The 14,060-nt window shown below is 31.6% G+C and overlaps 1 protein-coding gene across 1 annotated transcript in view; it reads left to right on the plus strand.

Moving 5' to 3' along the window:
• Window positions 1–14,060, plus strand: part of LOC130901040 (SEC14-like protein 4) — a 45,603-nt gene that overhangs the window by 24,291 nt on the left and 7,252 nt on the right. Inside the window, exons 2-6 of the mRNA XM_057812112.1 lie at window positions 5,235–5,304; window positions 7,589–7,632; window positions 7,689–7,809; window positions 12,275–12,466; window positions 13,048–13,128. Coding sequence (XP_057668095.1) covers window positions 5,235–5,304; window positions 7,589–7,632; window positions 7,689–7,809; window positions 12,275–12,466; window positions 13,048–13,128 — 508 coding nt within the window. The remainder of the gene's footprint in view (window positions 1–5,234; window positions 5,305–7,588; window positions 7,633–7,688; window positions 7,810–12,274; window positions 12,467–13,047; window positions 13,129–14,060) is intronic.

Genomic DNA, 14,060 nt, shown 5'->3' on the forward strand with positions numbered 1-14,060 from the left:
TCACCGCAATAAAAAGTAATTCTGAATCTTTCACGTAACCAACTTCTATATTTATAAGTTATTATATAATTTTTGCAGTACTTATTCAACTAATAGTCAAGATATTCAGGTTAAAACCAATAAATATTCTTCAAAGATTAGACAAACTATTATATTACATAAGAAGGGAATGGAGAAAATTAAATAAGTTATTCTGTTGTATAAGTGTGAAATTTTACGTCTAAACATTGTTTTGAAATGATGGGTTATAAAATTCGAGGTTGGCGATAACGTTTTGTTGTATGTATAGTAATTTTATTTTTAATAGAAGGAGCAATAACTACAATAAAAAATAACAAATGCTTTAATCAGCTTTAGTAACGTCCATTTGTCAAAATATGTAAGCTCTATTGTAATCAGGTTACTACAGGGTAACAAGTTGGCAAAAGATTGGAAAATATACATAAAAGTCAATGCTAACAAGTAGTTTTGCTATGTCATCATTTAGTATAGCTCTAGGTTAGTTTGTAAATCGAAATCGAAAATTCGTCTTCACCGACAAGTTACAATTATATGTTTAATAATGAAAATAATTCACTATCATTCGATATTACTCCAATTATGTACTGAACAATAAAACCGTGTCCATCAAACACGAGTGTACTCTTTTTAATATGTAATCCATTTTTCCGGATAACTACGTATGACTTTCATAGAAAACGTGTTCGGCCAATGAGCAACTGTCAGGATATAATTTGCTGTCACTATTGTTATAGGTTATCCGATTGGTGAGAGATCTCTTGGATTGACCAATTTATTTTTTATCGCAATTCAAAAAGGGAATTTTTTAAACTGTATTAGTCAATTTATTAGATGGTGTTTTATCTTTTACTGTAGTAAAAATAGATTAGATATTAAAGATTTGATTATGGACCATATTATGTTATTTAAAGATTCCGGAAAGTTCAGGAGTAACTGATTTTATGTATGGTCAGAATTTGGGCAAAGCTTTCAATTTAAGTTAAAAATACAATGATTAAAATTATGTTTTTTTTTTATTTAGTTATTGCATATATGAAAGTGGAATTACAAATTATAAAAAGAGGTTTACCGATAATTATGTTCTGAGATAAACATCATTTCATGTAATAGAACATGAGTTGGATCCTAAGTTCATGGTTCTACTTAAATAAATCACTTACCAAGAAAAACCTGCTTTTGATACCTAGAATTGCTTCCCCGTGTTGATACCAGCTATATAAGTAACTGATTTTATGTATGGTGAAAGTGTATAAATAGATAGTACTGTCAGAATTATTGCTTTCTTGACTGTTGCCATAACAACTTTGGTGACTTATTTTTAAGTTGCTTTACTACCTATTCAATATTCGCGTGTCTTTAAATTGAATCTCTTTCGGACATATCCAGAAGATTTGCGTAGTTTAATTCGGTCTAGTTTAATTAATTGAAGAGGTACTATACCGACTGTATGGCCCATTATATCATCAATAGATGATGAATAATTGAATTATCTTATAGAAAGTTTCAATAGATGATGAAAATCTGAAGAGACTTTTAGAAAGTATCGGTAGATGCTGAATGATTGAATCATCTAGAAAGTATCAATAAATGACGAAGAACTGAACTGTCGTCTAGAAAGTATCTACAGATGATGATGAACTGAATTATCAGCTGAAGTATGAAAATGAATACCTGAGCTATCTTCTAGAAAGTATCAATAGATGATAAATAACTGAACTGTCTTCTAGAAAGTATCGGTAGATGATGAATAATTCAACTGTCTTCTAGAAAGTATTAATAGATGATGAAGAACTGAACTAACGTCTAGAAAGTATCGATGACGAAAAACTCAGCTGTTATCCTGAAAATATCTATAAATTATGAAGTGACCTGAATTATCCTCTAAAAAGAAAGTATCGGTGAATGATGAATAACTGAACTATTTCCTAGAAAGTATCAATAGATGTTGAAGAATTGAATTAAGTTATCTTATAGAAAGTATCAATAGATTATGAAGAACTGAACTATCATCTGTAAAACTGATAGATGATCAATACTTGGAATATCTTCTAGAAAGTGTTAATAGATTATGAATTTCTGAACTGTCGTCTGGAAAATATCTATAGATGACCAAGAACTGAATTATCGTCTAGGAAGTATCAATAGATAATGAAAAACTGATTTGTCATCTAGAAAGTACTGATCAATGATGAAGAACTGAACTATCGTCTAGAAAGTATCAATAAATGATGAAAAAATGAATTATCGTCTAGAAAGTATCGATAGATCATGAATTAGAGTTAGAAACTGGTTACTGGCTGCATATTCACATACAATACCAACTGGAAGTCTAACTTTCTATTTATAATTGAAATACATAAACTATGTTAGTCAATTTATCAAATGGTGTTGTAACTTTGATTTTACTGAATGCAGAATGAATTATAAGGTTTTCTGTTTACTATCCTCACGTTATGTAATTTGGGATGAATAATCGCAGTAGCATTCGAATTTTGAAATTTAAAAACAGATTCTTTCATAACGGTCAATACAATTCTATCAAATTTTTAAAATGTTTAGTAGGAATCTTCCTTGTCAAAAATTTGCGTTGGTGTTTGGTTTTTAATATTATATTTCAAACATTTTTTGAATCAATCCGATAAATATTATTATATTTTAGTAGAGAAATGAAAAATTAATAAATTCAAACAATGAATCAGTTTATTAAAAAATATAAAAAAGCAGTCATTATTAATTACTGAACAATATTAGTTTGGGAAATTCTTGACTTTCCTTTCCTTTCCGAAAAGAACAAAAACATTTTCGTCTATCTTCTATTTTTCGTCGTTATTTAACTTAAGTAGTTAATCTTCGGTTTCTGAAGATGATAACTTGGTTATCCAAACACGCGTTAGACACTGTAAGTGTGAGTATTGGTGTAATGTAGTTTTTAGTATCAAGATCATAAACAGTTACAATAATACCAACAACTACCAACAAATATTTCATATTAATTCAATTCATCATTCATTTGTTATGTCGACATATTAATCATTTTTAATGATATTTCTGTATAAGCAACACGTGTATTTCTGTGATTCTCAGCATTACGTAAAGAATTTGAAGCTAATTTTCAAAATAAAAAAAAAAGTATTAAAACTTCACTTTGTGTAATTACGAAAGTATAATAAAAAAAACGTTAAAATTTCTATAAAAAATAACAAAAAAGATTTTTTTGATCCATCCAGCACACATTTATAAAATAAATATAGTAGATTCCAGCTTTTGCGATAGTTGTAACTGTATATGCGACTTGGAACAGATTTTTTTAATGTAATTGATATATGCAGCATAGAGAAAAAGAAAAAAATCGATGTTTTACCTCCATTCAGCTTATTGAGCTTTCTGGCATTAAATAAGGCGACTGTCTTCAAAATTCAATTAAATTTCATTAGATATTGCAAGTTAAAACTATAATCTAGTTAGTTTCGCCTCTTTTGTTACTCAACCAAAGAGACCTGTTCCTACCTTGTCTTTGAGTTAGTTTCCCAGAACGAACCCTGGGTGTGAAACATAAAGCGTTAATGGCTAATTGGACGATGTCCTTTGGCCAAAAAAAATAATTTTGAATAATTATTAAATAATGAAACTACGATGTGAGATCCGCTTCATCAGTATACTGTACTTTTTCAACACATATGTATATTATCAAATCTTTTATATAGAAATTATATGCAAAATCGTTAAACACAACCGGAACGAAATGATCGATATAATAAACTTTCATTGTGATGCTATAAGGCAAAATCATGGAATGCTCTTCTAAGTTTAAAAAAATATCCTCTGTAGACTCCGGAAGTGTGAAGAAGTGCAAGGTGCGTACTACGAACATTTATTATAGTTTTTTTTTGTTTTTATTTGATAAGTATTTCCAATAAATAATTTTCTTCAGAATGTCTCTGTATGGCGAACGTTTTCCTTGGCGTGTAAAACGATCTAAAAATTTACTAAACCATAAATTTTATTGAGTTAAATAATGAGGACCTTGTTAAAAAATCGATTGAAAATTTCATTGGCACAATGATAGTTCGAAGAAAGTTGATTCAACCCCATCAAAACTACCTCAGAAGTGTCCGAAGGTATCCTGGGAAGAAGGTAATTGGTTCTAGCCAATTGTTCTGAAACTTGACACAATGATAGTTCAAAGCAAGCCGATCAAAAATCTCAATGGGAACGAAACCTCAAAACCACCATTGAAGAGTCTTAATGTACCATAAGAGGGAAGATTTCAGACAGTTTGTTTGAAACTTGGCCCAATGTTGGTTTCAATTATTTGGTTAGGTTATTTTTATTTTTCCTGTTACTTGGTTATACCTATTGGATATCGAATATTCTAGAATATTCTCAAGTGTTCTGTAATGTGTTGGAAGAATTTAGGAGAATATTAGACAGAACAGCGAATTGGCTATGAAACACACGACAAGATGGATGGGGGTTAACAGGAAATTTGAAAAAGCTTCAAAATTTGAATTTTCTGTAAACTCTTTGATATAAAATTTAGTCTGCAAACAAATTCTGGTTTAAAAACATCAAAATATCAATTGTAACATGCAACAGGAAATCACTGACACAGATAATAGTATAGCTTCACTCAACACAGGTAGAAATTAAGAGGTTACCTACTTTTATTAGGGTAGGGCAAATATATAAAGATTTGTTGTAAAAAAAATGGTTGGTAAAGTTAATGGGCTATTGAAAGAAACAGTGTATGTACTAATAAAACTCTAAAAGTTACGAATTGTTAACCATTGGGCTTGAGCAGCCCCTGGCCTTCGGATAGTAGTGTAGAATTATTTTTTTTATCAAACACATCACATGGAGATCATTCTCCAAAAACTCATATTGTTTGAATGTATAATTTAGAGAATTTTAAAGTCTTATAGCTCAGGAACGAGGGGTCGTATGAAAAAATCTTTATTGTCACAGCATTATTTTCACGTCATCTACTCCCTCCCGAATTTTTTGCTTCAATTCCCGGATCACCCTCTATATACTATACTACGTTTATAACGCATATAATAACAAAATCTCCATTGAATAGACATATCCAGAGTCATTTAAAAACTTTGATCCAATAACCTCAAAACTTATCTATTATTGAAATAATATATGTTGTGAAATTTGAATATTAAGTGGACTTCTTTTCTTATATAAATGGTAAATTTTTGTTACAGTTTAGAAGAAGCATCAATGATATCATACAACCTCAACATGATGATCATTACCTACTTAGGTGGTTACGAGGTGAGTTTTATCCAATAATTAGCGTTTTTTTTTTCGACTCGATTATAACTTAGGACATTTATGCTCACTATACTCTTGCCGCCAATCATCATGAATATATTAATGCTTGAACAACGTTATTAAATTATTTAGATTTATTTTGAAAATTTTTTTGATTTCTATAGCAGACATAATCTTCCATTTCTATACTACATACTCGCAGGAACGCTAGTAACTAGTTGAATTTAAGGGTAAATATTAGCTTTGGTTGCGGGTTTGATTCCTTATCAGTTTAGGCATGCGCACTTTCAAAATTGACGTTCGCGGAGGAAAGTGCGTCTGCGATCGGTCCTAAATTGGTTCGGAATCTTCGGACTTGCGAAGAAAGCTAATCATTGTACTTTCTACAAAATACACTTTTATTGATACGCGTATGTTTATATGTTTGTAACTGTTTTTTTGGCCTCGAATTCGACCTACTTTGAACGATCAAATACAATTCCATCAATACATCTTGTCGCGTAAAGATGGTATCGTACGTAAAAATAATACAACTAAAAAATGTGTATTGAAGCTTCCTTTTTTCTAATGTTTGACATAAAAGAATCTAACCGATAGATCATCTGAAAATAGCTCTGGACTTGTCTGTGTGATATCCTTTAAGTATTCTCCAGTACTTGAAGAATATATATTTGATTGTCTCGCCATATTTCTTACGCTAAATGTTGGATTTTGATCATGTAAACTTAAAATCATATTTTATTTATTAATGGCTCTTGTTGTTCTTGACCTACCAAAATTCCTTTTTTTTAACAAGCTTTTATCAGTTTCATATATAAGTTTATACGTGACTCTTTGGTTTTGATTTCCAAAGACGATGATGCAGCAATAATTCGAGACACGTACATTGCAAGCTTATTAAGAAAATAATGAAAGAAAGGAATTATTGAAAGGGAAGTCTAATCAGTGAATAATTTTCACTAATCGAAAAAATCAATTGAATAGTGTCCGGACTGAGAATCAGACTCAGATCTATTGGTTACAAAACGCAAAGTTATTTTTATCTCATACGAAGCAACCCACGCTTCAATCATATTGCTTTTATGTGAGGTCTTCGTTTTTTGTTTGTGCATTTTACAGTTGAAGTGGAAATATACAGTCTTTTGCTATATTCCACATTATTAAACATGAAAGTTAATGATTACTTTAAGACTTTATGCGGTCGTTGAGTTTCGTCATCTACACCTAGCACAAATTTTCTCAGATCTGTCTATGCAATTTATTTCTATAATAAGTAATATCTAGTTTTCTTCATGTTATTTGAATATCGTTTTTTGTGAAACTTGCGAAGTAAGTGAAGGTCGATTTCTAGATGATTGCATTAATAGGGCATAGTCCGCTATAAATAAACCATGGAAGTTCCGTACACATTTCAGAAAGGATATTTTTTACTTTAACTACTTCTACAGCTACGACAATTTCCACATATTAAGACAGTACAGAAAATATATTAATATTTGAATGAAATTGTGTAGCTTGTAGGCTTTTATTATTTGCTTTTGTAAAGCTGACAGTCTTTCATTTACGGTGACAATCGAGGCAACATAAGCTAATTTTGCACTACTAACGTTGATACATAATCTTTTAGCGCTGTGAAGACTTTGAATTGAAACACCAAGTTTAACGAGCGTTTAAGAACGTACTCAATCAAGTCATGGATGGTGAACAATAGATATCCTGCCCTTAAACTAGATTTTTATTTGTATAATTAGCTCCCCTTTTCTTTTTTCCATCTATAAGTGCAATACTTAACTCACTTCATAAAAAACATTTTTTAGTATCAAAATTCGATGAAATATAGCAAAACGATTGGACTAAATTTATCCTACTTGCTATTTTCTCGGATGTATGAAGCCTACAGTATATGCTGAAAATATTTATGGAAACTAAATTTGATTTTAGGATTGCTTAAAGTTAAGGTTGCAATTAATAGACATGACACAATCGGAAGCAACATTATGAATTGAGTTAACTAGTTTCGAATAAAAGATGCAGTTATGTCATTAAAGTAGCAGTAATCTATTTTTGAATTAATTAGTGGTCTATACACTTCATAAACTGAAAAGACATTTTCGTCGGAACATTTTGAATAATTCCTATGATAACGTTTACGTGTTTTTATCATTTTACTTTACTTTACTTAAAAAAGCGAATTGAATTGTCGTTAAAAGAAAAGTTATCAAAAATGAGATTCTGGCACACGATAATAGTTAATCAATTTCTAATGGATGATTATTTTTTTCAGCAAGAAATTGGAATCCCACAGATGCCGAGAAAATGTTTCGAGAAGTGAGTTATTTCATTTTTTTTCTCTAAGAGACACAACAAAAATGTTTTGTTTTTAGTCGATGATGTTTCGGAAGCAGTGGGAGCTTGATACGAATTTACTACTATGGGATCCTCCAGAAGTTGTCAAGCTCTATCATCCAAGTGGTACCTGCGGATATGACAAAGATGGAGCACCTGGTAATAATTATTTGTCTGTATTATTTCCAGAGTAAATAGTATATTTTATTATAAGGATTAAAAGTGCATCTTTTTTTACGAGCAATATTTGCAATTGCAAGGCGGAGTGCAGCTCATTCGAGTGAATGTAAAATTGCATATCAGCGATTCATGGATTGGTGTAAAGAAAAAAATGTGCAAAACTAGGCGGAGAGTGTTCTTATGGTGTCTTTCTCAAACTTAACGAAGACCGTCAAGCCATCCACTCTTTGGTCACAGTATTCAATGTTGAGATCCCACTGGATATCAAAAATGGTGTGGATATTAGTAAATATTCAAAATTGTGAACATTGTTAAAAAGGCAAAGTGATGGAAATACCTAAAAAGTCTAGGGTTTTCACAAAGGAGGAAGTGGATCCTGGATATGGTATCTGATAATTTATATTTCATGATAAGTTGTTCTAGTATTAGGAATTGGAGGGGCTATGCGTTGTGACGAACTAAAGGGTTTACCAATAAGAAGTGTTATTTTGAACAGCCCGCTATTTCGGTAAATGTCACTCTTGAAGCTGTCATTTTTTGACATTTGACAAGTAGAAACTACGCCATTAATGAAAATGGAACGATACACGCTTCAACAACGCATTGAAATTATTAAAATTCACTATAAATGGTGAAAGTTTGGCAGAGAGTTTGGTTCGTAAAACTAAAATATTTTTGGGTCGACGTGAAGCACCTTCTCGGACCGCAATACAGAAATTGGTGGAAAAATTTGAGCTGTTGGGACAAGTTAGTGATGTGAAGAATAAAACCCTTGCACGTCGCTTAAGAACAACTGAGAATATTGCTGCTGTAGCCCAAAGTGTTAAGGAAAACCCAGGTTTGTCCATTCCTTGTCGTTCTTTGGAATTAGCCATTCCACAAACGTCATTACACCGTATTTTACATAAAGACTTGGGTCTTAACGCCTATAAAGTTCAGTTAACACAAGAACACAAGCCGGTCGATAATCAAAAACGACGTGTCTTTGCTGATTGGGTCCTTGAAATGCATGAAAATGATCCGGAATTTAATCGAAAAATCATCTTAACTGATGAGGCCCATTTTCACCTTGTTACGTCAATAAACAAAATTGACGAATCTGATAATAACCCAAGAGTTATTGTTGAAAATCCTCTCCATCCTCAACGCGTGACTGTTTGGTGCGGTTTATGGTCTAGCGGTGTCATTGGACCTACTTTTTCGAAAATGAGGCTGGAGCAACAGTTAGGGTGAATGGATTGCGCTATGGAGAGATGATTAATGATTTTTTATGGCCGGAATGGGATGGTATTGATTTGGACAACGTTTACTTTCAACAAGACGGCGCTACGTGCCACATAAGCAACGAAACCATCGATCTTTTATGGGAAAAAATTCCGGACCGTGTTATCTCCTCAAAGAGGTGATCACAATTGGCCACCGAGATCTTGTGATTTAACACCTTGCGACTTTTTCATTTGGGGCCACGTGAAAGATAAGGTCAACGCCAACAATCCAGCATCGATTCAAGATCTCAAAGATGGAATTCGTGAGGCTATCGAGGACATAGGGCAGCTGCTTTGTTATTTGGTTACGGAAAATTTCATGACAAGGATATGGTCCTGTAAGCGCAGTCGTGGCGGCTATTTGGCTGACGTTGTGTTCCATTATTAACGACATACCTCCCTCTTTATAATGGAATAAACATCCGATCATTTATATCAAAAACTGGCATTTTTCTTTGAATATAAAAATAACACCTCCTATTGGAAAACCCGCTAGTTCATTTGAAATTTTTTGGCATTGAGGATATGGACTCGATCTTGGTCGTAAAAATTTTTCCAAGAAAAAACAACAAACCTCGTTTGTTTACCATTATAGGCGATAATTATTTGCGTTCATTTAGAAAATATGTTGCACTACGGGCATCAAATATACAGGAACGTCGTTTATTTTTGAAGTATGTTAATGAGAATTGTCAAAGAATGGTTGTTGGTATTCACAAAATTAGTGCCGTGCCGCAAGAAATTGCAAAATTTTTTAAGTTAGAAAATTGGATGGAGTATACTAGACATTCGCTAAGAAGAACATCTGCTACACTTCTTATTGATGGTGGAGGTGACCTCACTTGACTAACCTAATCTCAATTGTCTTAAAAGACATGGAGGTTGTATATCGAGTACGGTAGCAGGAGGATATATTGAAGAATCACGTATCAACAAAGAGAATTCTATCAGAAAAATATTGTAACCTGACAAAGAAGGTACAAGTACCTGTTCAGATATTTCCTCGAATGTTTCATCAACAGTTACGGAGAATATTTTGAGATGTTCTAATATTAATGAAAATCTTTTGAATTGTTCGAAAATTGTTAGTAATAATTTCAGTGGTGGTTTGAATTTTGGCAATAATTGTTCCAAATGTACATTCAATATAACTATAAACAACAAATAAATACCTATATATAGTTGCCCAATTAGTTTGTTTTACTAGGTTTGTAAGAGACAATGTTTTTTTCTTCAAATTTCAATTAGAGAGCTCAAATGTAAATATTTTTAGTCCTAGGATTAAAAGTGTTGCTAACAAACGAGCAAATTTTTGTACGGTAAGGGAATTGATGGCTTTTGCACCTTAAAATAGTACAAAAATGTCAACATTTTTTGATGATTGGAGAAAATATATATTATTTCATGAACAAATTTAATTTAGGTTTTATTCATATTTTCCTAACCAACAATTTTGACACGTCTTATCAAGTCAATGCATTGAAATGAATTTGGTCATTTCATATTATTAATTTGTGTTGAATAATTATTCATAGTTATTCAATTAACTGAACCATTTTGTTAGTGAAGTCGCAATAGAAATATAGATATACGAGGACAGATCAAAAAGTACATAACTTTTTGAACAATACACAGTTTTTGGATGAAAAATCATTTGATATTTCTTTGAACATACATATACACACAGTTTTAGTTTTGTTTAAGAAGGTTCAAAAGGATAAAATCGTTACGTTTAACAATTGATTTTCAAGAAATGACTCAGTATCAAGTCAACAGCAGCCAAATAAAAACGGTAAGATTTGTTGAAGTCATCAAAATGAGTATTTCTTTGTGAGATAATATCACTGTTGGTATCAAATCTCTTTTCTGTTTGGATAAACTGAATAGACATTGGAAGCTTAATCTGGAGAATAGTGGAGATGAAAAAGCAATTCGTAACCTTATTCGAGGAATTTCTGCTATGGTTTGCTACGGAATTTGCACACTTGTGTTTTTCTGATGTAACATATACCTTTTTTTGTACTTATGGGGTCGTTTCTTCTAAATCCGTATTATATCGATCCAATACATTTGTATAATCTTCCCAATTGGTTTTTTCGTTCTATTGAATGTAATTAATGCGGATTATATTGCATGGATTCTAAAAACGGTCACGCACATGACTTCAGCTGACACTGTTTTGGTTTCCGTCTGTTAACGGATACGAAATGACGCAAAAAAGGTTCCGTATTGTGATTGGATAACGCCCATGAAACCTATCTTGTGGAAATATTGCTCATACTTAAGTGAACGCTCAAATTAAAACCCAGGAGGCAAGAGACCACAATATCTCACAATTTCAGTCTCCGACCGTAAAGTGAATTGTTTTACTTATTTAGGGCTATTAAGGCTAGGAAATAGGAAAAAGTCGCTGGGATCCAGATCTAGTGAATGTGGTGAGTAGTCATACAATTCGATCATTTTAGCCATGGCGATCCTTGGAATGTGAGTAATAGAAACTCATTTTTTTTAATTGTGGTCGCTTTTTTGCAATGTCTCTCTTTACCTTATAAGGTAATCACTCTTGTGGTTGTTTTATCTTTTTGAAGATAGTCAATACACACAATCCCATGAATATCCCAAAAAATAATCGCCATCACTTTTATAGCCTATGATACCATCTTCACTTTTTTCGGAGCAGTTAGGAGTTTCGTTCCTTGCAATACACTCTTTTTTTTGTTGTTTGTCAAACAGAAACTAAGCGTCTAAAATGGCTATAATTTCAGTGAGAATCTCTACTTGCGTGCGCAAATATATTTTCCCGCTTAAATTATATTGATAAGTGCTGACATCTTCAGATTAAGGTGGCAAACTTTTCAGGCAATCCTTGTATTTTCACTGGATTACCCGTCGGAATTTTTGTTGAAAAGCTTAAAATTTGTATGAAGCTATTAATATAGAGGTTCACTAACACTTTTAATATATTTTCCTAGATAATCTAAGTAATTTACCAATATAATTGATTTTATTTTTTCTAATTTACTTGGAGGCAAATGAACTTCTCTTATTTTTTCCTCCAAAGAAATTTAAAACAAACTATTAAAATTGCTTTGACTTGAAGATAAATAAATTACTGATATTAACATAAATAAATTTATAACGATGATTTGTGGGGATTCAAAATATTTCCACATTTTCAGTGATCGTCGTCCCATTCAAAGGCTTCGATCCAATCGGTCTTTTGAGCTCAGCTTCCAAATTGGATCTTATAAAAATGACATGCAAAATATTAGAAACCAATGTAAGATTGGCAGCAGAAACACAAGAACATCAGCTGGTTGTAATTTTTGATATGGAAGGATTCGATATTAAACAGTATGCTTCTAGACCAGGTAAAGATAAATAAAAAAAACTACAACTTTTCCAAAAAAAAGTAGATGTGTATGTCAATTTGAAGTCATGTTTTGTTAAAGACCAAAATAGGTCTAAATACCAATTTTGTTACCTTTTCTATTCAAACATTTAAAAAGGTTTAAAATGAAATTGGTATAATATATCTATTAATATAATAGTCCTTCTTTCTTTGGGTGCTACGGAACTCTGATAAATCTCAAATATCCTCAGCGATTTTTCCACTGCAAATGACACACTTTAAGATCAGCATAATCACTACCCAATTACATAATCAAGAATACAAACAATCTGAAATTGTGAATCATGAAAAGCTTCAATTTAGTTTGACTTCTCAAAAATATTTCTATCAATGATAATTTTCAAGTAAATCACATTTTATTAGTCATTGAAATTATTAAATATTTGTGTGAATTTGAAAGATATGAGTTATAATAGAGTAATTTATTTTGAAATGCATAAACATCGTGTACATTTATTAAATATACTGAATGTAATTCTAATCAATTAAATTATGGTTCAATAAATTCAAATATTTTATATAGTTTTTTTCTCTTTTCAGCTGCTGAGATAGCTATATCACTCGTTCAATTATATGAAGCAAATTATCCAGAAATACTAAAACAATGCTACATTATAAACGGTAAGTGAAGATTATAGTTAGAAAGAAAGTCGATCAAGCATGGAGATACGTTTATTTCTTACAAAAATAAAAACGAATATACTTATAAAAACAAATGAAATTTTAAGTCAGTCAGATGATCAGTCTATTCTGTGTTTCCAATTTTCTGTCTTTTTATCATTTGCGTTTTTCTTTTGCATTCTGTTAGAAGTTATTGATAAGTGGATAAAGCATTTACAACACCACGTCTTACTTTTGAATTCCTGTCGAAATTTGGATTATTTTCAACAAATTGGTCTATAATTTCAGCTATAGTATATACTCCTTTTTTCAAACACCATCTTTTAGCTCTTCTTCGAAATCACTACTATCAATATTTTTGTTGCTCAGTTAATTATTTGAGCTCATCATTGGAAAGACCAATTTCTTGGACTATTTCTTCAACGTCTTCCACATTTACCTCAATCTAAACCGGTTTGTTTCGCTAATTTCATCCATACCGACAGAGTGTCCAATGTCTTCGCTCTTATTTAAATCTGGCCAAATGTTCATCCATACTCCTTCTAAACATCTTTCTGTTATCTAATTTCAAGAAATGTTTTTGTTTTCTACAGCATTCATGACATTGTAGTTTTTCCAAAATTCTCTTATGACTGCTTCACTCCTCCGTCTGTCTTTCCAAAAATTTGCCAAAATGTTCGCTGCAAGTAATAAGGATTAAAATTGGTTATAATGCCTTGGTTCATTGGTTGGATTGATGCAGTTGTGCTAAGCGGCAAGAAAACCACTTCGATTGGAATGCATATTGTTAAGTCTGTAAAATTTGTTGAGTAACTTGGAGAATTATAAATTAATAGTGGTGCTCTTCAAGTTTTTTAATTTCGGAATAACGTTCAACATACGGACAGAAATGTGAACCAATATTGAAAAATTAGACTAAAAAATTAGAATTA

Source organism: Diorhabda carinulata, chromosome X (genome assembly GCF_026250575.1).
Source record: "Diorhabda carinulata isolate Delta chromosome X, icDioCari1.1, whole genome shotgun sequence".
NCBI lineage: Eukaryota > Metazoa > Arthropoda > Insecta > Coleoptera > Chrysomelidae > Diorhabda > Diorhabda carinulata.